Below are 27,027 nucleotides of genomic sequence, written 5' to 3'. Positions count from 1 at the left end.
GGAACAATGGACACAAATTATTAGAGAGTAGATTTAGATTAGACATCCGCAAGAACTACTTCACAGTTAGGGCGGCTAGGAGCTGGAACCAACTTCCTAGGGAAGTGGTGCTGGCTGCTACCTTGGGGATCTTTAAGAAGAGGCTTGATGCCTTCCTGGCTGGACTCATTTGAGTCCAGTTTTTTCTCCCACCCAGGCCGGGGGGTCAGACTTGAAGATCTACAAGGTCCCTTCCAACCCTACTTCTATGATTTTATGATTTTTCTGTTCATCCTCGTAGGCCTCTTCTGTACTTGTTCCAGCAAAAATGTGTCATTTCTGCACATGAATTACACAGTATTCCAGATGAGGTCATGTTAGGGTCATTTTATAATAGTATCAATACTTCCTTGTCTTTACTAGAAACATATCACCTGATACCTGTTGAGTTGCATTTGTCTTTCTCTCAGACACATTGGCTAAGCCCCTGGCATAAATTGCTCCATTCCACTTGAAGTAAAGTGCTATGAGTTAGAGCATGTTTCAACCGAACCGATATGTGCTGTTTGGTGCAGGGGAGGGTTTGGGCTCGGAGCTTGCCTGCACTGGTCAATGCCAGCAGGAAGGGGGTGCTCCTGCACACCTCCCAGGAGGCTACTGGAGTGCCCCCTCCCCCCACCAGCTGGCAACTGTCAGCTGTGACTTCTGGGGAAAACAGGGGAGTGGCTGGGGGAATGGAGGCTCCCCTGCTGTACAGACCCAGCCCAGCCCCTAGCCAGCAAGCTATAGGGGGACTGTCATGGCAGGGGGGCTCCTTTCCCCCAGCTGTAGCCAGCAGTGGCAGCACAAGTTCCCTGCACCACTTTTCATTGCACTAGGAATTCTGGTGGGTGGGTAGAAAAGGAGGCCCCCTTCCTGAGGGGAGGAAGGTGGGGAGCAGTCCCTGGCAAAATCTGACCTGGAAAGCTGGGTGCGTGGGGCCTACCTGGCAGAAGGCTCTTTCTCCATGCACCCCTGCCAGAGTTCCCAGAGCAGTGAAAAGTGGCACAGGGAACTTGTGCTGCCACTGATGGCTGCAGCTGGGGGAAAGGAGCCCTCCTGGCTGGGCTGGGCTGACTGTGGGGACAGAAATCCCTTTTCCCACTCCACAAGCTCTGTCCAAGGCCAACATGGCACCCTGCAGGGGGCTTCTGGGATGCTGGCAAATACAGCTTAGCTTAACATGTGGTGGATGTAGCACAGGTGTTCAAAAAAGCACTCTAACCTAAAGCACTTTAGTCTGATAGTACATCTACTGAGGGTTAACTTAGAGGGTGATCCACCATTTTTACAGCAAAGTGACCTGGGTGGGGTAGGGAAGGCTGGGGCCAGCACCTGTGCTAGCCCAAGAAGCCTTACCTGGGGCGCTGGTTGCTCAGAGTCTGGCCAGCAGCCAGAACTTGGCTTTGGCCGACCAGGCTCCATTTCTGGTAGTGCATGCTGCTGCCATGTGCAGCACAACACTTTTTTCAGTCTCAGTTTTTTGTTTTGTTTGTTTATACTGGGACCTCCCAGTGTTAAACCCTCCCCCTCCCCCTCCCCCGGTCATGCTGCAAATTAGCATTTTGGTGAATGGGTGCATGTGTGCAAACTGCTTTGAGGCACCACAAACAGCATGTGCATGCTCATCGGGATGCACCCTGAGCAGGTGGCTCAAAAGCATTCTGTTATTGACTGATATACTTAGTTCTTTCCCTTTTTGTCACTCCCAACTTATTAGCCCCCAGCTTTTAGGAGAAATTCATGTCATTCGGGTTATGTTGAGCAAAGATCTACTGATCCTAATGATCCATACTTGATAGTCACTTGCTCTGGTTTCCCACTAGTATCCTAGGCATGCATGAAGTTTTCTGTTGCTTCTTTCCAATGTATGTTGGCTTGTCACTCCTCCACTGAGAACAGAAAATACATTTAACAGATTATAAGGTTTGGAGAATTTATCTCCATTATTTTTGCATTCATCTTGTCTGTCTGTCAGAAAACAGTAGAGCTTTTTATACATCTGAGAACAGACTTGTTTCCTGGGGGGGGCTAGAATAGATTTAAATCTGTAGTACAGCTCTGAAACTTTTCCTCATAAATGATAGCTGCTGAGAAGTCTGTTCTCAACCTATATGATGAAAGGGCATGTGGTGTTCATGTCCCAAATGACGGTCAAATACAATGCACGTGAAATGTCTCTGTATTTCCAATTGACCCTGTAGTGGATTTGAAACTGAACTGAGAAAAACAAAGGCATTTTCAGAGGACAGTCAATGTTTCTGAAGCTCAGAGAAATCCCAGAAGTATTCACACTACTCAGAACTTTCTTTGCTACTAAATTGTATGCAAGTCATGTTCTCTCCTGAGGTCTTCTGCTGGCATAAACGTACTGTGCTCCTTTCCTGTAGCATCATGGATCAAACAACAGACTTAATGTGTGCATCCAGATGAGCATGCACATGCCTCTTGCAGCATCTCAGAACCCTTTGACATGCTGCAAGAAACACATGCAGGAACAAAAAAAAAGTTATGTGCATTGCAAATTATACCCTGGGATATCCAGGGGTCAAAAAATACCCCGGGCAAAAAAAAGTGGGGCAGGGAACAGTTCCTGAATGTGTCTTGAGAAAACAGAGGCTCAGGTCAGTAGGAGGAGGTGTGGGGAGGAGACCAGGGCGGGACTCCTGCCAGCTCCATCCCCCACCCACTCCCCCAGCTGCCTAGATTGCTGCCCCATCTGGTGCCATTCTCCACCTGCTCCCCCAGTCCCCTCAATGGCTGCCCACCTGGCCCTAGCCTCCCAGCACATAAAAAGAAACCAAAAAAACCAAAAAAACCCCTTGCAATTGCCAGCTGTAGGAATGGTGGTTGGGGCCTCTGGAGTGCCAGGACCCTAGAGCCAGGCTGGACAGCCACTGGGGGCTGGCGGGAGATGGGGCTGGGCAGGACAGTGATGCAGGGCTGGGGAAGTGGGTGGAGGATGGGGCCAGGCAGAACAGCCATCAGGGGACTGGGGGAGTGGGCGGGAGCGGGGTCAGGTGTGGCAGTGATCCAGGGGACTGGGGAAGCAAGCAGGGGGTGGGGCCAGATGGGGGGGCACATGGGCTCTGCAGGGGGGGTAGTAGCCCCTGCAGGGGGTATGTGGCCCCTGTTGGGGGGGGCTGTAGCTGTTGTTTGGGGAGGCTGTAGCCCTTGTTTGGGGGACAGTCTGTGAGCTGTGCAGGGGGTGCTGTTACCTGTGGGGGCCAGGGGACCCACTCCTCCTGAGCAGCCTCTTCACAGTCTCCCCGATCCACTCAAAACTACCCAGACACCCCATGGCCCTGCACATCCCTCCACAGGCACCTCCATCCCCCAACCCCCTTCCCACCTCCCTCCTGCAAACACCACATGCCCCCCAGCACACACCCTGCATGCCCAGCTGCTGGACAGGATGAGACCTGCTGGCAGGAGCTGTGGCTGCAGAAGAAGCTGTCCTCACATCCTGATTAGTGAAGGAGTCAGGGGGAGCTCTAACTGCTCTATGATGAGAGAACCAAAGGTAAATACAAAACATAAAGATACTTAAAATTAATTTCATTATCATGTTAGAGGTACTGGTAGATTTCCAAATTGTTTAACACTGTAGATATATCAAAGAACATTGCCCACCTGATTCCTTTCTCTCTCTGTATATAGTGGTCCTTTGTTTTAATTGTGGAGGAACAGGGATTTGGAAGTATTTTACAGAGTGACTTATAGTTTTTTTTAACAGGGATTTTTCAGTTTTCAAATAGGGAACACCAGAATTTCTGTTAGAGAGGCAAGTGGCAGGACCCAGGCAGAGATGCCAGCTCACAGCTGGAGGTGGCTAACCTCCTGGCCAATTGGGGCCAGAAGGACATGCCTTGACAGTTCATAGCAGGCCACCACACTGAGAACATCTTCTGAGCAATAGCTGCCCAGATGGTAAGGTGGTGGCACACAAAGGCCAACCGTGCAGTCAGAGCCCACTAGCAGCTGGCCCAGAGGTGCAGATGCCTCTGCTGCAGCTGTGCAGTCCTCATCCAGGTCTGGCAAGTGCACAGCCTTGGGGCCACATGCTATCGCAGGTGGCAGCAGGTCACAGCCAAGCAGCAGCCCCCACTGCCAGACTGCTGCAGTGGGTAGAGGGTGCAGGGAACTCTCAGGGCTGCTTCAGCAGTCCAGCTGGCACAAAGGGTAGTGACACCAGGTACCAATTGGCCAGGCCCCAAAAGCTCCTGAGAGCGAGTAGCTCTGAGCTACTTGCAAAGGTTGCTTTTTGTACTGATGGGACGAGGACAGGGGAGCTTTTTCTAGTGCTGGGGCCAGCAGCTCTAGATTTCCCTGGCAGTAGATCCGGGAGGAGCTGGGCAGGGTTATTTTGCCCCAGGTGGCACAACTTGCACCACACAAAAGTGCATGTCTGGGCACATGTGCTGAGGCAAAAAGTCCTGGCTCAAATTTGCACTGCTTCTATATGCCTGCATGTGTGAATACTCCTAGTGTTTTCACAATGCTTTTTACGTTTTTGTCTCCTTCACTTTTGTATATAATATGTTGAATACAGATGAAAAGGTATCTGTAACAGGGGACTTTCTTGGGGCTGGTCTGTCATTGACCTACCCACCTGTTTCTGGGCCAACCACCCATCTTCTTGCCTGCCATGCCTTGATGATACTAATTATGTTGTTAATTAGGTGGGAGGCTGCCCATTCTTGCCCTGATGCCACGGGGTGCTATCTGCAGCTCCATTTCTCCCTTACACCGCAGCCCAAGCCTCGTACATGGCATCTGCAGTTCTTAATGTCACTGGCCCCACCCTGGGTCCCATAATCCTCCTGTCCAGATCCCTCCAATCAGGCGGTCTACTCTGCCCTCATTCTGGGCTACCTACCTCCCTGAACTCTTCCCTCTTTTGAGCCTGGCCACCACAGGACCTTTGGCCACACAGGCCCTGGCCTTACTGCCAAGGCCAGTCGGAACCCCAGGCCCTTAGCTCTGGGCATCCCTCTCAGTGGGCCTCTTGCCCTTTTGACTCTTCTGGTCCTGGTCCCAGCATTGACCAGTCAAGGGTGTTTGAAGTCAGGATTCTGAGCCTCTAGCCCACTCTCTAATATGTGTCCACCTTCTTGGCTCTACTATGGGGTAGCCCACCCGCTTGTGGGAGCTGGGGTTAAAGCACCCCGACCCACCTTTCACCGGGGTGGTCCATTGCCTGGCATTTCCAGGGGACTCCCGCACCATGAGGAGCCCTACCAGGCTACCCATCCCCAGCAGGGTGCAGTTTTAGGTCATGCCTGGGACCTAAGCTCCTGCCCTTACCTCCAAGATGTTGCATACAGCCTTGCAGCCAGATGATGTTTCTGCAACAATATAAACTGCTATGTTTATATAGGTGGCCAAAGTTCTAAAATGGCTGCTGTAATCAAGCACCTGTTGGCTGTATGGCTCAGCACTTAAAGTGCCCTGCCACAGTATCGTTCTACGTAATATGTGAGTTACAGATGGAAAGAGACATCTGCAAATGCAGGTATCAAATTTAGGCATGATTAGTTAAAGCATATTAACATATATGTAGACATGACCCAACACAAACTTTATTGCCAGGTCTGCCCAGCTACTAGAAGCACATGGCAGGGTTGCAGGGACTTGGCACTAACTTTAATGCCAAGGCTCTGCACATGTAGCCACCTGCCAAAAATTGCTTAATGCACATTAGCTGAATGCACATTAAATTTAGTTGCACTTAAATGCACATATAGACAGGACCTTAGATTCCTAGCCTCTGCTTTCTGAAAATCTGACACCAAATTTGTAACCAGCAAACTGGCATACATAATTTTAATTCTAATTTCTATAAAACAATGATGTTTCAAACTCACAAAAAAAATCAGCTCAAGCAAAATAAAATCATTTTTGTTCTTTTAGAGAGGTCCCTATATATTTCATGGGATTTCATCTCAGATACCTATTCTACTTTATATATAATTCCGGATAACCCATGGTGTAAGTGTATGTGTATATATATTATAGTGAGTCACAGTAGCTAACGTGATGGAGGGTTTTTAAAAAAACAAAATATAGACTGAAGTGGGTGGGATAAAGGCACTTTCTAGCTTGAATTTGTGAACGTTATATGTTTGTTTTGTACTTCCAGGCAGAAAATGCAGACATGTATTGATTGACTTTCACCGTGACAATAATCAGAATTCCACCAATTAACATGAGACTAGGCCAGATGAAAGGGAAATATAGGTCCTTTGGTTGATATAGTCTTCTTAAAATGACGTTTGTCTGTTTTCCTTCTGGGTCCCAATAACAAAGAAAAGTCTTAGTCTGATACTTTCTGAAATTTTCTGCAACGGTCTCTATTAATTGTTTAACTTTTGTGGCATTCTCCAACTTTGGGGGGATGTATGAGCACTGCAATGAGAAAGCAAAACATTTGTTACAACAGTTGTTCATGCCGTGAAGCAAGATCTTTCTTAAAATGTAATTTTCTACTATAGACAAAAACCTGTGTAGACTTGAGAGGATTTCTAAATATTGTCTTAGGGGATACATAAGGTAACAATACTTGAATTGCCATATTCACTGGTTATCCCTTGATATACTAGGCCCTTATCCTGCAAAGACTTACATATGTGTGACCAGTGTTGACCAGTAAAAAAAGGACATCACTGCTGAGATTGCATTCAGAGACAAAGTGTAGTCTGTTGTTGCTATACTGTAGCATGTACCTTAAGTGTTGAAGTAGGCAGAATCCAAATCGACTAAGAGCATACTGCCATTTTGAGTTCCTGCAATGTGAGTTCCTAGCTGTAATTAGTGAAGAAAAGGTTAATACATTACGGGCAGCTGGCCCAAATTATCAGGTGTTCCCACTGCTGTCCACAGTGGATTGCAATATGTAAAAAGTCAATTTACCTATTTTTCAGGGAGGTAGTGTATACACAAATTTGGTAGCTTTCTTGTAGGAAAGTACCAAGTATTATTTTGCTTATGTGTAGACTTGCAGAATTTGATTATTATTTTTTATACAATGTTGATGGCTAAAATTGATGTTTATTTTAAGCATTTCTTTATATTTTCTTGCTGTTTATAGATTTGTTTTCAGGATTGCACAAAATGAGGAGTGTGGGGAGAAGACAGTTTCGTAATGACAGTATACTGTTAAAGGCTTTATGAAATCATGTTAAACTATATAAAAGTAAATATCCATAAATCAGTAAAGCACACCTGCTTTAAATCATTCTGTTCGTTCATCAGGAAAAAGCTGGGTGGGCAGGGACCAGAAGAAAAGAACAGCAGCACTCCAGAGCGCTTATAACTCAAGAGGCAGCTGCCCCCAGCCCAGGACGGAAAGCAGCTCCCTGCTTCCTGCAGCTCCTTAGGGGGCAAGCCCTGCCTAGTGGGCCTCAACAGAGGGGCAGCCTGGCCCTTTAAGGGCCTCTCACCCCTCTGGGCAGCATAGTGGCAATGGCTGGGCTCCAGAGGCACTTCCATGTGCCCTGCCCTGAGCATGCAGGGGCAAGGCCAGTTAGGAGCTCTAGGAACACAGGGAATGGCAGTGTGATCAGGACAGGGTACACAGAGGTGCCCCCAAGGCATACCTGATGCCCCCATGCTGCCTGGAGGGGCGGAAGGCCATGGCCATCAAAGGGCCATGCTGCCCCTCCACCAGTGCCTGCCAGGTGGGACTGGGGCCCTCAGGGGTCACAAGAACTGGGGAGCTGCTTCCCACCCTAGGCTGCGTGGCCACTCTGTGTCTTGTGTGTGCATGTGTGTGTAAGAGAGTGTGTGTATGCACGGCACCCTCTGCCCTGGATTTCCTTACCCCCATCCCAGATGCTTTTTATTTTACATCTCTTTTCTGTAAATTTCTGTTATTACAGGAGGAAATATTTTTCTGGTGGTGTGTGACTGACAGGTGAAATTATGTTTATCGATAAAAATTGGATCCAGCCCAAGCCTACTTCCGTGATCATAGTACATAGCCCAAACTGAGATTAGAGTCTCTGTATGTTAGGCACTGAACATATGTGCAGGCATGGCAATAAAGGGCTTGCAATCAGATGCAGATAATAATTGGGAAGGGAAATGGAGTGCCATACAGATAAAGTTGCACACCCAACCCAAACAAGCACAGTGGCAGAGCAAGAACCATGGTCTTGACTCAGAAAAATCGGAAAGCTCTTCTTGCTCCTGCAGGTTAATGTGCAAAGAGAGAGAGCAGTGATCAGTAACCGTATCAAACTTTCCTTTTGGTTAAGTAGTGTGTAACAGTGTATTTTTTAAAAGTGTAAAATGTATCCATTGCTCTTGGAGGAAAGTTTGAAACAAACTGTGCTTGCAAGCTAAATTTGTCTAGATCGATGCATTTCTTTTCAGGTCCAAAATGCTTATTATGCATCTTTTGTTAGGAACTATCAAAGTGGATTGGTTAAAATAAAAGCTGCTTGCACAAATCTGAGTTGTGATTTTTGTGAGGCCTGTTTATTAGTGAGGAAGATTTTTCCTAAATTTGGAGGTTTTATGTGTTTACTTTGTGCTTTTACTCTTGAACTCCTAAAGCTATCTCAAATGTAGGGAAAAAAACATAATTATTGGTCTAGTAAGAAGCTTTTATATAAATGTTAAATATAGTAGCTATTTTATATATAATATAAAAACTGAAGGGCTGCATTTTCAGGGAAAAGTTAACCAAACTGTTTTGTTAATCCCCTCTCCACCTGTAACCCATTCTAATAGATGGTTTCTTATCAAAGTGACTACAGAGCTCCATAACTGATTCAAGATGCTGTTACTACAGGGGTATACTTATTCTTCCATCTCAAGTAAAGATCAGATGTGAGTCATTATACAAGAATGGCACACCATTCATCTCTTGTATTGCAAGATGCTGACATTCACACGCCATACTTTTTTGCTTGCTTCCTCAGAGGGAATACTTTATCTTAATAAGATCAAATTTGCTGAGTGAGACCACCAGTGTTCACGTGGTATGCATGCAACAGTTCAGTGCATATTCAGAAATTAAATGCAGTGTGAAATCTTGCTGTTCAAGTGTTGAATACAGTTTTGTTCCTAAATGAAAACAGTCTTCTGCCAGAAGATGCAAATGTAATGTATGTGCTCTTGTACACGGTTTTGTGTCAAATAGATGTGATATTTTTTCACAGAAATTGCCCATTGTCATTAAACTGCCCATTATTTATGGAGGAGCAGTAGAAGTAACAACTTTCTAAGCTCTAGTTTGGATAGAATATTTGCATCTGGGTGTTCTAGTTAATGGCTTTGCCTTGAGAGGTGAGAGTTCGTTTTAATTAACTCTGAGTTTCGAGTTACTGTGATCCTGCTATATACTTGGCTCAGAAAGATGAACCATAACGCCAGGCAGCCTCCTGTACAGAATCAGAGTATTGCTTCAGCAACACTGCTGCCATGTCCAAAGGTGTTGCCAAGACCATGACTTCACTGTGATATTGGCTGGACTTAGGCTGTGTACACACATGAAAATGATCTGGGAGAATTTTCCCAGGTTTCTTTTCCTAGTAGAAAAACTTATGTGGAGATACCTAAACAGACAGTTAAGTGCTGAGCTCTTGAAGAGCAGAGTGATTGTAGTGCTGGTACTGCACAGCCAGGGACCGCTATGCACACATTTCAGCATGCACTTTAGGCTCCCTCAGTCTGTCTGGAGATAGATGGCAGTCCTATGGGCTGCCCCAGACTGTGCGTTAGGGAGACACAGGCTGACTCTGAATAGTGTAAGACTCTGAAGGTGGCATGTTTTGCTCCTTGCTCAGTTGGAGCAGGAGGGTCCAGTGAGTTACATTCTGAAAGGGGAAGGGGAGTGGGGGAATAAGCAAAGCACCCTGGGATGCTGGAGCACTGGGCTGTTGCTTCTCTCAGAAGCCAGTTGCACCTAAGCCAAAAAATAAACCCAGTGGCTCAATCTGATGCCCTTGCATGCCAGCCTCAATTTAATTATTCCATTCAACCTTTCACCTCAAATACACTAGTAGGTTTGGTGTTTCTTGTTCATCTGCCCCCTCCAGCACTTTGAATCCACTTTTCTTCCTTCCATCCCCTGTCTTATTTCCCATGCCCCTGAACTGGGAGTGAAACGGGGCCCCTGTTCTTCATGAACCTCAGGCTTTCACATGGCTATTCAACAAACGCTCCAGCAAACAGATGTTGAATTATTGCTCTGTGTTGTGTTTCAACTTGTCGAGACTTATATATATTTTAAAATCTTATAAATATTTAATGTTCATTTTAGTTCATGTCATTGCTTAGCAAATATCTTAATGTCTGATATGACATTTATAATAAATACCAAATATGTATTCATTCTGAATATTTTAACGTTTCCTGTGGGCTAAGAGCAAGCACTGGTATGAAGACAGTCTAACAACTCTGTGTTCTACTTTCTCTTAGTTCCCAACTGCTTTGTTTGATTTTTTTTTTTTTTTAAGAAAAGAAAAGAAACAATTGATTAATTAAAGGTAATAAATATCACATTTATCCATCAGAGTCTCCCCCCTGTTAATTTCAAAGTACCTTGGGATTTCTTCTCCGTGTGTCTTCTGTATGATATAGCATAACCTCTTGTCCTGAGAAGTTCAAGTTGACCCAGACTTCCAGACAAGGATAATTGTCATTTGCTCCTTCACAGCATGAACAATCGACTTTCTCCTTGATGTTTGTTTTCAGCACGTTGCAGTTAGTTTTTGTTGTCCAAACACTACAAAACAAATAGCATTGCTTTGAAATCCTTGTCTACAGCTTCTCTGCTCTTTCATCTGATTCCAGCAAGTGCTATAGTCAATTTTTCCAGATTGCCATGTTGTTGCTTTGTGTGTTGTTAAATAATCAGCAATGTGAACAGGGTTGTAGGTGGGGGCATGGAGAGTGCTAGGGTAGAAAACTGGTGAGTTGAAGCAGGTTGGAAAAGATTTATTAGCAGTGCAGGATTGACTGGGTTTTGTGTTTATCCATTAACTATGTCCTCTGTGGGTTGAGCGAAAATTTATAACCACATGCACAGAAATATCTGAAGTTAGCTTCCCTGAAACAACACTGGAAAAATAGGATTTTGTGTGGTTAATAATGTTGTAGATATTTCTTTTAAAGTATGAGGTGCACATATAGTTTTCATAGGCAGACAAGGTTCTTTGGGTGAATCTGATATCTTTTATTAGACCAACTTAAATAGTTGGAAAACAATTATTAAGCATGCTTTTGGGTTCAAAAACCCTTCATCAGGCTAAGGAAGTTTCTGCAGTTGGTGTGTGCTCTTCCTGGATGGAATGAAACGTAAAGAAGCCAGAGGCTGGGCTGGTATGCATGCAAGATTCACACAAAGAACCTTGTCTGCCTAAGTCCTTAGACCAACACGGCTACAGCCTACACCCATATAGTTTTCATACATTAGTGAAAGCTTCAATACATTGCCTAATGCAGTTGTGTGGCATCCATATCTTGTAGTACTGTTTTTAATTCTTGGATTTTTTTAATGGGCCGTTTTACCCAAGTAGGTTGAAGTAGTTCATTATAGAATTCTTGAGAGGAAAAATTCAGCACTGTGGACTAGAATTTTTGCTGTCAATGGTCTTGGTTTTGTGTTAGAGCAATTTGATTTTTGTTTAATTAAATATTTTCGAATGTAATGTCTTTTTTTTAAAAACAAGAAAACTCAAAGCTTAAAACTTCCATTTAACAAAACTGTTTTTTGTTTCTCAATGAAAAATGTGAAATTAAGAAATCTACAAAAATATTGAACAAAATATTTTTGCATTTTTAACAGAAAATGAGAATGTCTCTCTAAACCGCTCATATGCTAATCCTGAGAGGATGACTTCCTGTTTCTGTGTAAATACTAGAACTTCATGAACTCTTCAGGATTACCCATTACCTTCACTCTTCTCAGTTCTCTCATGATGTAAAATTAGCTTGAAAACCTCTTTAAGATGGTATCTTTTTTTGTTCTATAACATACCTAATACATTTGGAATATGGTCATTATTTAAAGCAATGCCCATGCTGACAGTGGAAAGACATAGGCTTTATAAAAAGACATAACCTTTATAGCACTTATAAAAGAGGACTATAATTACCTGTTTGTGTACAATGGCACAATTGTGATCCCAATAAAAAAGTACATCACCATTGAGCAGGCAACCATTCCCAGTCCCAGGCATAATGCTCTGGTTTCCCCTCGCTTCTGTGCAGTCACCAACTTTTTGGCCAACATGATTTAGTTTTATGGACTCTGCAGTTTCAGGTTCTGGAGAGAAATAAAAATATGGGTAAATATGGTTGCAGAAATAGGTACAGTTTTCTTACTAGTTGAAGAAATATCATGTATTCCATTGGGGAAAAAAATGTTCCCATTTTGAAGCAAACCTGTTGTCAAAACTTTATAAATTTTTATTATGACAAAAATCACTTTTGCTCTGAATTGTACAGTTTTTAAAACTTCTCAGTGTTTGTTGTCAAGGCTTCCATTTTGTTGGAGGAAAAAAATTGGGCTAGTAGGTTAGAACAAAACTGATCTCTTTTCCTGAAATTTTGTTAAAGAATAACCTATATCCATATCTAGCCCATATCTAAATCAATTTATGCTGCTTTTTGTATGCTATATAGTATTTTGTGAAATATCTTTTAGTAAGGGATATATAACAATTAATATATTACTATGTATAGCATATTATCAAAATATGAATAAAATGTTCCATAATAGAACACTTTTACACTAAACCAGATTTTTCTTTGCACATTTTCCTCATTAGAAATAGAGTGACTAGAACAGAAATGCAGTTTGCTTATTACAGTGGGTTGAAACTTTTGGGGACACACATTTTTGCTTTGACACAAAGTTTTGCTGTATCCATATTCATTCCTTTTCTCTATTTAGCTGTTTCTTAAAATAACTCACTGATGTATAATAACCAGTTGTGGGAATGACAGAACTACAGAGAGAGTCTTCTTGTGCCCTCCTGATGTATAAACTTCCTATGTCATCTAAACCCAATGTGGTCATGGTATGAAAACAATGGTTAAAACCCTGTTAATCTCATGACCTTTCCTCCTCTTACAGCTACTACTAGCAGTAGTCCAATAGTGGGAAATATCAAGCGAAATACTGAGAACAGAAGGAGGACTGAACTTAGGGTTTTGGGATGTTCTGTATGCCCTATTGTTAGGTAAGAGTCTAAATAATAACTTTGCTGAAATTGATGTTGATTTCTCTAGAGGTGTAATAAATAAGGTGTAATAAATAATGAAAATAAATAAGTTCTGAAAATGACTACTTTTAAAAGACACTGTATCTGCCAAATCAGTATGATTGATCTGTAATGTTATGATGCAAATGAGAAAGAACACTATTTTTGTGATTCAGCCCATTCACAGTGGGCATGTCTACACGTGAAATGAATTTGACACAATAAGTTTGCACCAGAGTTGATTGCTCCTGGGCTCAGTGTTTACATGTGTGCCCGGGACTGCAGCACACTGAGCCAGGGCAGTGAAGCCCCAACTAGCAGGGGATCTCGGGGTGTCAGCCTGCCAGCTTGGAGCTGCTCCTGCCCAGCTCAATGTGCTGTGAAGGGGCTGGCAGGGGCATGATGGGGCTTCAGTGTGGGGCTAGCTGGCAGGGAGCCCCACACTGTAATGTCCTCGTGCCCCAGCCAGTCCCAGTAAGCATCTGCACGTACATTGTGATGGAATAAATAACTCCAGCATAGAATAGTACTTGTTTTGTGTAGTACTATCCTATGGTGGAGTTAATTAGTTTATTCTGACATAATACCACTGCTTGTGTAGATGATGGTGTTTTACTGCAGAGCTAATTAGGCAACTCCACAATAAGCGTATTGTGTAGATACACTCAGTATCTACAATTCAGTGGTTCATGTGAAATCGGCGGGCTTGCAGGGTTCCCCTTAGGTGAGGAAATTTGGCAGATGAAGAAGTGGCAGCAGCATTAATTGTCGTGGCTCTGGGAGCTGTAGCAGTTAACACTGCCATTGTTACCCTACTGCCAACTTTCCAGACCCATGAGGAGTCCCATCAGCAAAATCTTGGCCACCCTGCTGTAGTTGGTCTTTGCCATTCTAAATTGTTAATGTAAAATTGTATACACTATTTGCAGACATACTCTTGGCAGACTGAAAGTCTCCAAATGGTTTCATGGTAGGTAGGAAAGAGGGGAAATGTGCTGAATTGTGCCTTATTAGAACACGAATGAATCCTTGCAATTGAGCAGTTTCACTCTGTCAGCAGATGTAAGGGTCTGTTCACATGGCATCAACTGTAACATCAGAGTGTACTGTTCTTTTCCTGGCTGAGCATAAAGGGCAACAACTATTGATTGTATACAACCATACAGAGTGGACCTCAAAAGGTGCTTGAGCCTATATACAGACATTCAAAAAAATGAAGGTGGAATTGAGCTAAGTTATGCAGTTTTCTTTAAGTGGTGTACTTTAGATTGATAGAAAACTTAACACATAGTTGCCCTTTCAGTGGAGAGGTAAATCTTAGACTGGGTTCTGCCATTTACCAGTCTGTGTCTGCCAAACTTCTGTTCTGTTATAGGTATAGACCAGTTTCTGATTGCTTATACCAGTAAAAGTGCAATGTCTGCTGTACCTGGCCTAAAACAGTTACAGGGTCCTCAGTTCAGCAAAGCAGTTACTTCATACTTAATCTGAGCTGTTTAGCCAAGTGGATAGGCAGATCCTTATGTCCCGCTAAGGTAAACATCAAGTTAAAGTCAATAGGTCATAAACATGTACCTAAAGGTGCACATGTGCTTTTCTAACTAATGTGCTTTTCTAACTAGGATCTGAACCTAGAGGTGTGCTAGAAACAGTCTATAAGGAAGAGTAGCAGCTCACAACTGAGGAGTACAATGAAGTTCAAGTACATTGTGTTACATTTCTAAACTAAACACATATTCTTAAAGTTGATGATTGATACAAAATAAGCAATACCTGGTTATTGCCTTGTGATGTAGAGACAGAACTCCATGAAGCCATGTGGAGTCTAGTCCTTGGGAATAGTGTCCAAGACTTGTGTTCTCTTGACCTTTCGGAGCAAATACACAGACTATCTAGAGCTGACCAAGGTCAGTGCTAATTCTTCCCATATGCTTCGTTGTAAGGCGGCTGTTAAAGATGAGTGAAAACAAGAATTTCTGTTCTATATATACACAATTCAAATATTAAAATATTTGTTGTCTGAATTGGGACAACAAATTGAAAAACATTTTTTTCCATGGAACAAAAATTCCAAACAATTCTACCAAGAATGCCAAAATAAAAGATTCCAACATTCCCAAAACAAAATAGGCTTTTTTTTGTTTGAATCAATTTGATATTTAACCACAGCTGCAGTTATGTGTTTCCTATCATGCAATTTGATCTGAGAGGAGACTACAGTGCAATGTGGAAGAACAGTCCATAAGGTAGAGCAAGGACATAGGACACCCAAGCACTTCTATGAGGCACTGTAACATAATAAAATAAGGCAGTTTGTTTACTTCAACAAAGCAAACTATTTTAATTTGGGTCCAACAAATCTTAACATAGTTTCTGCCTTTAATTTTGTCAGATTTCTTAGGTTTCCACCAGGAAAAAAATAACCCAAAAGAACTACTGTTTTCATTAAAATATGTTGGTGGGAAATTTTCAACAATCTCTGTGAATTTGTATGGAATTTGCCATTGTGCTCACAGCAAATGATTATACTTCAGTGCTCCAGGAGAGTGATACAGCACCTAGAAGAAAATGTTTTTCCCAACCATAATGTTTCCATCTGTATATACTAGTGGACTCCCAGCTGGCAAGTAAATATGGTCAAATATTCCATTTATCCTGTGTATCATGACACTGAAACCAAAAACTGTTGGATCATTAACACAATAAAGAATGTTATAAGAACTGTAATCCTCAACTCAGTCAGTTTGGATATTTTCTACATCAGTAAATTTGCATGTCTGTTGGATCTTGCATCTCACAGTTCAGCTTGCTTGCTGCTTTAAGCTTTCACTATATCCAATTGAGGTACCAAAAAAGTAAGTGATTTGCCCAAAGTTACCTAGTGAGGTGATATAAACAGGAAATAGAATGGCTGTTTGCACCTTGCTAACTTTTTGAATGATCCTGCCACTTAAAATTCCTTGTGCATTTCAAACTGCTGCTCTGCCACAAAATACACCCATATATACAATGCTAGATATGTTAACAGAAAAGATATAAATGCAACATAGTGAGCCAAATCCTCTGGCGCTATAAGTCAGTGTTACTGCACTGACAGTTGAGTTGCTGCGCCAGTCTACAGCAGCTGAAATGAAATTTCAAAATAAATCACAAAATGAATTTTTTATTTTCCACTCCTTGTAAACTGAGTGAGTAGATCAAGTTGTGTGGTAAAAACAATAAAGCTGTATTTAGTTTGTATGCAGGGAATCCTTGAGAGGAGCTGGGAATGTAAAATGGGACAGAAAAGTTAAAGATGAAGAAAAGTTGGGACAGATTGCTGAAAATGATCCATTGCACTTTTCTAACCCCTTCCATTTACAAGTAATCTGTCAGATGTTTTACCACTTGTTAACACTGAAATCCCTACATTTTCTAAGTTGGAATGCAGATGAATGCTGTGTGTGTGTGGAGAAACATGTTTATAATTTGGGCATGAGATAACTATCTCAAGTTTTACAGCTTGTAAACTCTGATTCATCTTCTTCTGTTCCTAATTTTATGTTGGTGTCTTACATCGGGGTAGTATTAAAAAAACAAAACAAAAAACCCCCCTTCACTATGTTTCTCCTCTGCCAACATTCGTAAAAAAAATATCAAATTAAATATTGTGGAAAATGCAATTGGTTCAGGAGGGCATAATATGTACAGGCAGTTCTCCACTTGCGTCGTTCCGACTTGCGGCGATCTGCACTTGTGGTGTGCCGCTATTTACACCCATGTCATTACTTGCGGTGCTGGATCCTTGCACTTAGGGCATGCCATACGTGCAAGGATCCAGCACCACGTCATCCAGCCCATGACCCACTCCGGGACTTGTGGCTGCGATACCTGGGTGAGCCCTGCACTGGGGGTTGGGCGGTCACTGCCAAGGTCACCTCCGCCTGCCCTGGGATCCATGCCCAGCCGCGGAGGGGCCCAGGACCGTGTGACTGCGAAGCCACCGGGGCTGGGGTCAAGCCGTGGCTGGGCGCAGTGGTGGTGGTGAGTGCCTCCAAATTTCCTGCCCTTTGTGCTGCTCACCAGATGGGTGGGGCACTGCAGCAGGATGCCACCGTCTGGCTGGGGACACATGGTGCTCCCACAACCTCAGAAAGGGGCAAGAGCACCAGCCTGTCTTAGGGCCTGGGTGGCCCTGGGGTGGGGGAGAGTAAGGTTGGTGCCTTGCCTCCTGGCAGGGCAGCTGTGTGCGGGGCTCCCAGGCAGAGCTCTGAGTTCAACAGAGAAAGGCTTCCTCCCTTCTGCTCAGCAGTGTAAGTCAGGGGGCAGGTGCCTCATGTGGGGAGAGGCCCAGAAATAGCTGTTGCTGCAGCTGGCAGCTGGGTGCTCCAGCCAACACTGCCCCATATACTGCCCTGGCCCCAGCTGCCCTGCTACACCTCCATTGTGCTGGAGCTATGCTGGTTCCTACACTGGCTCCATCCCCACTGACATCCTGCCCTAGCTGCTCTCCTCTGCTTGCTCACCACTCCTGCCAACACAGGGTTATGGGGGGCTCTGGCAGTTGCTGTCTCTTGGCCTTTCATCTTAATGTGAGTAAGTATTCATACTGTCAGAATCAACATGATCTACAGTAAAATTGAATAGCTGATTAAATAAAATTAAATAGTTGATTTAAATATGGTGTTAAATATGGTGTTTGTGGTCATTTCTATAAAAAGTTGGGCATCAGGTCCTTGGTCAGGAATGTAACCCCCTATTATAACACTGTTTCTATGGGAAAATCAGATTTGACTTGCATCATTTCAACTTACAGCGTGTTATGTTCCTGAAAAAGGCGCTGTAAGTGTGAGGATAGCCTGTATTCGATTTTGAAGACACGAACATAGGAAAGTTAGTTTTGCTTTAAGCACAAATCACAATGTATCCTTAGCTCTGAAATTCCTAGGATGCCTTTTTGTAATATTCACATCTTTCCCATCTTTCTATTCAGTCTAGTTAAATTATACAGTACATTAGCTGTTTAATGTCAGTGTATAATCACTGCATTGACAGTGGCTGGTGATCATCCTGGGGATGACATCTGCTAAGGTTTAGAACTGAATACCCAGTTTTGATTAGTAGATGCATTTCATACTCCATGGGAGGTCTTTCTCATCTCTCCACCTTACCTGGCCCGGCTTCCACCCAACCCCAACATCCTTTTTGATGTTGTAACCTTCTATAGCTCACAATGAGACATCCTTCATGGTTATTCCATAGTGCTAGCTTCAATACAGGAATCACAAATGATAAGAGTTCACAGCACTCTCTAGCTCTGTTCCCACTCTCTGAGCAGAAAAGAGGAGTCTGAGCCAAGCTTACCATCTTGAGTTTAGCCTGAGAGTAAATATTAACAGTGACATAATCATTAATAGAGGAAGCTTAACTTTCAGTGGTTGAACTTTATGCAAACATTTGGCTCCTGACTTTTGGATGAGCAGCAACAGCAGCATTTTCCATGTCACAATATACCACAGCATTCTGATGATCATTCGGATCAACTTTGACTATAGCATTGAAAATGGATCCCAATTCATTAGCCTTTGCTGCCTCTGATTTACCAAGCAATCTGTGACCTTGAGTTTATGCCAGAAGGCATTTTAGGGGTTACTGATTATAATCTATATTCTATATAAAATAGCTGTTTATTACATACACTATTAACATTTTATCAGCCATCCTATTTTATTACTCTTGAAAAATACTGTTGTGGTCAGTCTTAGAAAAAAGTGCCGCTTTCACCAGTCTTGTAGGATAAAGTGTTCTGATAAGTGACCTCAGAGAAGTTATAGTCATCCTATTGATTTGAACATGGGATTAAACCCTGTTCATATGATAGAAAACATGGGGGTTGGATTTTTTGTGTTTTTGTTTGCCAAAGACAGCAAGGTGGGAGTGGAGTGAGATGTCTAAGAATAATGGTTTCTTTCTAATCTTTAATAGATTAAAGATGAATCTGCTGCATGTATTGGTTCTGATATCTTTATAGAGTACTTCTTTTCAACTCTTTGTAACACAAAACAGAGCTTTTAAGAGTGGATTTTCAAAGAAAGTTAGAGTTAGATGCCCCACTCCTATGCAAGTTTAATGGGAGATGTGCAGTTAACACCCTCCCTCAGGCTCTTTGAAAATTTTAGCCACTTGGCATCTAAAGCTAAGAACACTTGCTAATATTAATATTTACTGCCCTTGACAGAACTACAGAGTCCTTATTCTGTTATTCACAAGCTGTTAACATCACACATGTCTGAATAATTCAACTGAATTATTCAGTTACTTTATGATTGGTATTAGAGAGAGGAAAAGCATTTAACTTCTCAAGTTCAAAGTTAGTTGTATAGTTAGAAAGGCTGTTGCTTCTAGAAGTATGATTTTTCTCACAAGACACATTCCTCAATTTAAACAAAAAAACTTTTCCTGAATGGTACTTACAGGCTTTGCTTTTTTGTAGTCTTCAGTGCAGAAAATAGTTGCTGTCATTTGACTAATCTTGATAGGTGAAAAACCTTCCCATGTCAGTGATGAGACAGCTAAACTTAGATTTAGAACGTTCCTTTCCAGGATTCCTCGCGGTTTGTTTTGCTGTGTATGAACCCTTAACTTCAGTTTCCCTATTATGAAGATTTCTGTTACCATAAATGGTAAGGTATGAAAGAGTGCAGTCCTATTAAGATTAATTGCTGAAAAGCAGGAAGCTACATTGGTAGAACCAACTAAAGAGGTGGTTCTGTTTTACATTAAGACCTCTTTATTGTGCCCTGGCAGGCCTGTTGAAGTTCCCTTTTCATAAATAAAGGAAAGCTGGAATCTTGTATATTATACCACAGCTGGACTGCTATGTACTGGGTGCATCTATACGTGTGCTTTACTGCAGATTTGACTAATTAGTTCCGCAGTTAAGCGTCACAGTTTTTACGTCAGGGATGGACAAAATATGGCCAGATCCCATGGGCCAGATCTGGCACAGAAAGGGGCTTTGTCCGGCCCTTGGCAGGTTCCTTGGTCCCACCTGGCTGAGGTGCTGCCAGGCTGCGGCGCATCCTGCCACCCCCTGGGCATGCAGCGGGGCTGGGGTGGCTCCGCAGCTGGGCTGCCTTTCCAGGCAGCCCAGGCACCGGCAGCTCTTTCTGGCTGCAGCTACCACCCAAGCGAGGCTGCCCTGCATCTCTGCCACATCACTGCTGCCTCTGGGCTACCCTGTGGGGCAGTGGTGGCAGCACAGAACAAATGTAGGGCAGCCCTGTGTGACCTCTGAGCAGCTGAAGCAGGAAGCACCGGCAGCAGAAGGGGTAGGGGCTGCTTTTCCCCGCACTGAGCAACAGTTTCTCTTCCACATGGTTGCTGCTCAGCCTGGGCCCTAGTGCCAGCTTCAGGCTTGCCCTTCTGGGTGCAGCAACAGCAGCCATAGCCAGGCAGAAACTGTTGTTCGGCATGGGGGAAAGTAGTCCCTCCTCCTCCCGCTGCCAGGCAGTTTTTGGTACGGCTGCCATGCAGCTCCGTCACCACCCCTGGGTTGTCCTGCATGGCAGTGGTGAGTAGCCACAAAGCAGCCCAGAGGCAGTGGTGACAGAGCCACATGGCAGCCAGGTGCAATGTGCACTCTGGGAGGTTGCACCAAAAACAGCTCAGCAGCGCTCAGGGGGAGGGGCCTCTTTCCCCCCTGCCGAGCAGGGAAGCGCCGCTTCACAGTCAAGGTGGCTGGGATCTGGAACAAACTTCCAAGGGAAGTGGTGCTTCCTCCTACCCTGGGGATCTTCAGAAGGAGGCTAGATAATCACCTTGCTGGGGTTGTTTAACGCCAGCAGTCTTTCCTGCCCAGGGCAGGGAGTTGGACTTGATGATCTGCTCAGGTCCCTTCTTACCCTACTACCTATGAAACTATGAGCAGTAGTGTCTGCTACTGCTCAGTCCAGACAGGTGATTGCTGTCGCCACTGCTCAGCCCAGACAGGTAAGCCTGTCCAGTGCAGGGCTCGTGGGCTCAGGGTGTGTGCCCACTGGTCCTGCAGAGCTGGGGCCAGTGGCGTTGGCAGCCAGAAGGGGCTGCCTTAGCCCCGTTGCATGCCCAGGGGTGGCAGGACGCTCCAGGCTGGGCAGAGTGGGGCATATGTGGGCCACACTGGGGCTGTGTGCTGTTGGTGGTGGCAGGGGAAGTGCCACAGGACACATGGGCTCTGAGCTGTTGTGGAGTGGGGGCTGTCCAGATCAGAGGGGTGGATGTAGGAGCTTCCGTACACACCCCACATACTCTCCCTCCCAAGCCCGACAACCACACTCTCACCACACACATTCGCATACCCCACAAACCCGGAACCTGCTTGCATGCCTCTGCGGGGAGCCTGCCTCAGTGCTGTACATACCCCCAGCCATCCTTCCCTTCCACAAACCCCATATCCCCCCCACACACATCCACACATCCCCAAAACCCTATATTCAGCCACCTACATCTACACATACCCCCACATCCTCCCTCACACCCCAGATACATACACATCTTCACACAAACACCCACAGCCCCCACACCCCTCCACACTCTCCACAATATACAAGAGTAAGACTTCATTCTGAGCTATTATACAATCACTTCTCTGTATAGAGCACAAATGCACTTAAATCAGGACAAAAATATTTTTAAAACAAATTATTATGGATGTTTGTTTGACAGCTCACCAAAACTTGTTAAGTAGCTCTCTGGCCAAAATAATTGCCCACCCCTGCTATACATGCTCTGGTATTGGGGCACAGAACATTAATTAACTCCATTGTGACAGTGCTGTCCTACAGCAGAGGAGTTACATGTGCTGCAACATACATGTAGATTGTTACTGGGGCTGGCTGGGGCATGAGGGTGCTACAGTGGGGCTGCCTGCTGCCTGACCCTGCACTGTAGGACTCTCATGTCCCAGCCACCCCCTCTGCCACCTGAAACTGCCTCCCATAGCCCAGGGCTGACCCCCAAGGACTCTTGCCACCCCAGTGCTGCTCTGCCCAAGCTCAAATTGCTGCAGTCTTGGGTGCATTTGTAAACATTGCACCCAGGAACAGTTTTCTCCAGCATGAACTGTGTTGAGTTTATCACTGCAGTCTAATTGTATGTGTAGATGCACCCACTGTCCTGCAGTTAGGTGACTGCTGTGGCTGCACTATAGCATAAACCAGGGCTGTCCAACTGGTGGCACATGCAGCCTGCAAGTGGTAAATTGCAACCTAGGGGGCTTGTCAGCTGCTAGAGCTGATACACCCTTGCAAATTGGGCACTTTAGAGAAGACTGATATAGAGATTGCCGATTCTGCAGAGAACAATGCATGTCAAAGGGCAGGTAAGATAAAAGCAGGCTCCTCCTCATGGTTTCCAAACACTCCAGCGCCTTCATCTGGAATGATAGTAATGCCTATAAAATTTTCAGAAAGGATGCATTAGTGTTGTAGGTTTTCTTTTTAATATGAACACTTGTCCAGTAGGTACTAAACACAGAATAGCAATTCTGTTCACACAGGCTTCCGAACAGCCACCAGATGCTAATGATGTGTTGCTTCCACTGCTTTGAGCTAAAGGAGAGTGGAGTTGCAGCTGCGTAAATCAAAATCTAATATATTGTATTAATGCTTTTACCTGACTTCCAGTATGACTGAACAAGCTAAAAGGGTGAATCCTATTCTCACAGCTATAAAAAGAAGATCAAGTAGTAGTAGGTGTCTCCACTTGAAAGAAGGGGTTGAAAACTTGGACATGTCAGAAAACATCTTAAAAGAATGATTTCAGGTCTGGGAAGTGTCTCTTTTAAATGCAACTATATACTTTTATTTTGAAGAAAGGTAAGCAATAACTTGATCCTGGTCTAAAAATGTCTATGTGGGAAAAGATTTCTAATAGAATATACAAGAAAAGGGTATAATAAGATCCAGTGAATGAAAGCTGAAGTTATGTAAACTTGGCCTAAAAAAGTACAATTTTTTTATTTAAGGGTAATTTTGAACCTTTGAAGAGACTTGTCTAGAGAAGTAGTGGATTTGCTATCGCTTGATGTTTTTAAATCAATCCTAGCCTTCTGCTTGAGAGAGAGATTATAGCTAAACCAGAGGTCAGTGGCTAGGTGCAGAATAAACTGGGTGAATGTCAGCCTGAAGGCTCCGCTACACATTCAAAGTAAAGCTGGGTAGAAACCGCCTATAAAGTTGTTACACATTTTCAGGCACTAACTTTTAACTGGTTGGCTCTTTTTATAGCTGGATGGACGTTTTTATGGCTTGATAATTACTTTGCACATGTGGCTGGTCTAAATTTATTATGAGGTTAACCAGTTAATTGCATAATATATGTAACATGTGGCAGGACCCTGAGTTATGCAGTAAATGAGAGTCCTGGCCCCTGGAATCTATGAAGTTTCCATTTTTGCTGTTCTTGCTGCTCCTCCCAGTTTTGTGCACAAATGCACACACATAGTTGTAGCTGAAGCATCATGCATCATAATGTCTGAATGGGAAAATCAAGATTCATGAAGCATAGCTGGGAAGATTTGTTTGCCCTTTTTGACCACATAACAGCTAGAAGTTTTAGTCATATTTGAAGAGTTGAACCATGTTCATGGCCCAATTGTGTTGTAAATGTTTCCTGTTCTTTCTTGCTGACCTTCTTTCTCATGCTGTCTCTCTCTCTCATGAATTTTTCAACCCCAACCTTCCTCTCTCATGAATTTTCCAACCTCTGCAGTATCTAAGCACAAGTAGCTACTGGAAACTCATTGCTGGAGCAAAAACCAAAAAGCAAGCAAGACAGTATAGCTGAGCTGAAACAAATATTTCAGGGCTGCAGTGTTTCTACAAGCTATGGCCATAATCCTGCAGTGGACTGAATGTGTAGGCTCACTGCTGTGTCTCTGTGGAGACCAGATGATTTCATTAGTGCTCCAGGAAGCAGCCAAATCAGGCCTTTAATCAGATCTGCTCTGAACTTTTGGAGTCTTTATAATTGGGTTGGAAATCTCCTGAGATTTTTCTAACTACTTAGTTCTGATCAGTGTAGAAATACTGCACAAGACCCTTCCTGTTTATTGGAAATTGAGAGGCAGCATAAATAAACAAATAGTGGGAAAGAGTTGCTCAGACTTTCCAAATGTCTTTTTCTAGTTCTTCTTGGGTTTAGATCAAGCTCCTTTATAACCTCTAGCTCAGTGCTGATTTCATACTTTCTAGCTGGGACTGAAAACAGGAAAAATCAGGTTGTGGATCTTTCTAAAAAGGTGATTGATGACTCCAACTGCAGTACAAAAACATGATAAATGCTTAAGCTTGTTGAGGACTACATTTGGAAATAACAAGCTCCAGAGCCCTAAGTAGTAAACTATTGAGTAAAAGTGAATTCAAGTAGATTGTGTTGGGAATTTTTTCTCCACTTTGGCATTTTTTGGAAGCTTAAATATTGTTTAAATCAAAAGTGATTTGAAGAGAGAAGCTGTGGGTGTCTGGATCAGAATGTGAAAAAGAGAGTAGTATATAAACATTAGCATACAGGGATTACAGCTGTGTAATATAAATAGTTGATTGAACTATAAACATTACCTTGCAAAAGCAGGGAAGATAGTTTGCAATGCTGAAAACTTCTTTTGAAACAGTGTGTTCACTGATGGAATATGGCCAGATGATTTTTCTGTTCTGCCTTTGAAGCAAACCTTAGTCTCCAGTTGTTACTGGTGACAATTATTTGTGACTGTTAAGTGGTACTGTGACCCAGTAAACTGCAAAAAGGACTATGGGACCTGACACTGCAGAGATCCTGGTGTCTTCAGTTGTCATAGGACTACTGTTATATGTGGGGGATCCTGGTTTTCTCTGATTAAAAAAAAAAATCCCCAATTTTTGGATTTAAAAAACTAACCCAAAATCCCATTTTTACATCACTATATACAGATATATTTCATTTTAATTACAGAAATATGTGGATTTTGGGGCGGGGGGGTTTACTTGAAAATTAGGGATAATATTTTTTTTATCAGAGAAAACCAGGATCCCTGTGTATATGTGATACAATGGGTGCATCTACACAAGATGCTTTACTATGAAGCTGACTAGTCAGATTTGTAGTAAAGTGTCACTGTCTTCATGTGCAGTACTGCTAGGCCACAGTAAACTAATTAACTCTATTGTAAGGCAGTACTGCCTGGCACAAGTACTGTCCTACAGTGGAGTAGTTACATGCAGTGAAATGCACATGTAGACAGTGATGGGGCTGGCTGGGGCACAAGGGTGCTACAGAGCAGGAGCTGCGTGCTGGCTAACCCCACACTGTAGCACCTTCTTGCCCTAGCCAGCCCCCCTGCAGCACATTGAGCTGGGGGGGAGCAGCTCTGGGTTAGCAGGCTGACCCCCCAGTCACCAAACTCATATTTCAGGCTCCCTTCAGAAATACCAGGAAAGAGCCTGAAAATTTGGAAGTTTTTGGCCCAGGTATTGGGCCCATTCCTGGATTGATCCAATAACCAACAGTCCCCCTTACAACAATAAAGCAAGCAGACCTAAGAAAGGAAATTCTTTATCTTGGGTTTAAAACAAATAAAACCATGAGACATGAGTCCAGTATAAATTAACCAAGCATTTCCTTGAGAAATTAGGTGAAGAAGAGAGATACACAATGAATAGAGAATAAAGCAGGAAGTAGTATGTGCAAATGTATAATGCCATCTCTGTTCATGGCCCTGTAAGGAAACAGTCTAGACTGGTGTTATTTATGAATCAAGATGTGAATTTATAGGTATGGGGTTTTTAACTTAGACTTTTTTGTAGTTTTTTTATGACCTATCAGCATCTACATAAGTGGTTTGATCTATTCTTCTTGCATAGTTCATATTAGGAATGCAGGTCCTGTGTCAACACAGTGAAAAAATATTTCTTAAGCTAATATTCATTTCTCATTCACTTTACTTGTATATGTGGAGTTGTTGTAGGAACTAATTTTCAGCCTGCAAATAAGTTTAATTAGCTGTGGCATACTATCACTGATATCTAATGGTGGAGTTCATGATTTCCCCAAGTGACTGAAACTTTTTAAGCAGGCAAATAATGAACTTTCTAGTGTGACTTTCTGGATGGAAAAAAAATCCTCCTACTTTTAATGATCCATAAGTATTTTAATAGGATCAAATATTTATGACTCTGTGACTCATCACAAACCAAACCTGGCAACTTATTTTGTTACATGCATGTACACACATTGGTCGGACTGCATTGAATAGTTTTAGCATAGCACTGACCACTCTGTAGTTCTTTTGGTACCTCATATAAAAATATACACATTCACACCATGTAGGTCACCTCGAAGCTTATTCCTACATATGTAATGAACGTAATACAGATTAGTTTCTTTTCTTGAAGGAAATAATGAAGGCCAAAGCCTAAAATACGGAATTAAAACAAAGCACTATGGAAAATGCTGAGTTGCTTGATTTACCTTGTCTAAATGGTAGTGTTTCTTGTATGAGTTATAGTAAAACTTGGTGCGTTGAACCTTAGTGGGACATTGTAGTAAGATGTTTTCACATGATACTTTGTGCTGGGCCTGACCAGGTAACCTGGTCCACTACAAATTATCATAAATTAATCTTCAGTTCTGGTTACCAGCCCTTGTCAAACTCCACAAACTAGTGTCAAAAGGCAGTTGTAAATATAGTACAGGACCAGAATGTTCCATAACTTATAACCTATGGGAAGTTGCATGTTATGCACCATCAATGGGAAATGTACTCAGCAATAAGGAAATGGTTCACCGTGCTCAGAAA

The 27,027-nt window shown here is 43.3% G+C and overlaps 1 protein-coding gene and 1 long non-coding RNA gene across 2 annotated transcripts; both read right to left on the bottom strand.

The window, feature by feature from the left end:
• Window positions 1-6,097: 6,097 nt before the first annotated feature.
• Window positions 6,098-19,897, bottom strand: KCNMB1 (potassium calcium-activated channel subfamily M regulatory beta subunit 1). The gene is made up of 5 exons (XM_019534850.1): window positions 19,689-19,897; window positions 15,009-15,102; window positions 12,126-12,295; window positions 10,570-10,753; window positions 6,098-6,426 (listed from the first exon to the last, which is right to left on the bottom strand). The coding sequence occupies exons 3-5, from the start codon at window positions 12,260-12,262 to the stop codon at window positions 6,136-6,138; spliced, it is 612 nt and encodes a 203-aa protein (XP_019390395.1). The 5' UTR covers window positions 12,263-12,295; window positions 15,009-15,102; window positions 19,689-19,897; the 3' UTR covers window positions 6,098-6,135.
• A 1,204-nt stretch (window positions 19,898-21,101) lies between these two features.
• LOC109310269 lies at window positions 21,102-23,491 on the bottom strand. The gene is made up of 3 exons (XR_002101171.1): window positions 23,396-23,491; window positions 21,697-21,702; window positions 21,102-21,113 (listed from the first exon to the last, which is right to left on the bottom strand). It is a non-coding gene; the product is annotated as an uncharacterized LOC109310269 (long non-coding RNA).
• Between the last annotated feature and the right edge of the window lie 3,536 nt (window positions 23,492-27,027).

Source organism: Crocodylus porosus, unplaced genomic scaffold (genome assembly GCF_001723895.1).
Source record: "Crocodylus porosus isolate Cpor-Errol unplaced genomic scaffold, CroPor_comp1, whole genome shotgun sequence".
Lineage (NCBI taxonomy): Eukaryota > Metazoa > Chordata > Crocodylia > Crocodylidae > Crocodylus > Crocodylus porosus.
This window is presented reverse-complemented; position numbering and strand designations above follow the sequence as displayed.

Bases quoted from the DNA above. Each gene is read 5' to 3' on its own strand.
- KCNMB1 (XM_019534850.1), bottom strand. From the start codon at position 12,262: ATGTTGGCCAAAAAGTTGGTGACTGCACAGAAGCGAGGGGAAACCAGA. The intron at 10,754-12,125 runs GTAATTATAGTC...TTTGTTTTGTAG, and splicing joins GTGCCATTGTACACAAACAG to TGTTTGGACAACAAAAACTA. The intron at 6,427-10,569 runs GTACTTTGAAAT...TTCTCATTGCAG, and splicing joins CACGGAGAAGAAATCCCAAG to TGCTCATACATCCCCCCAAA.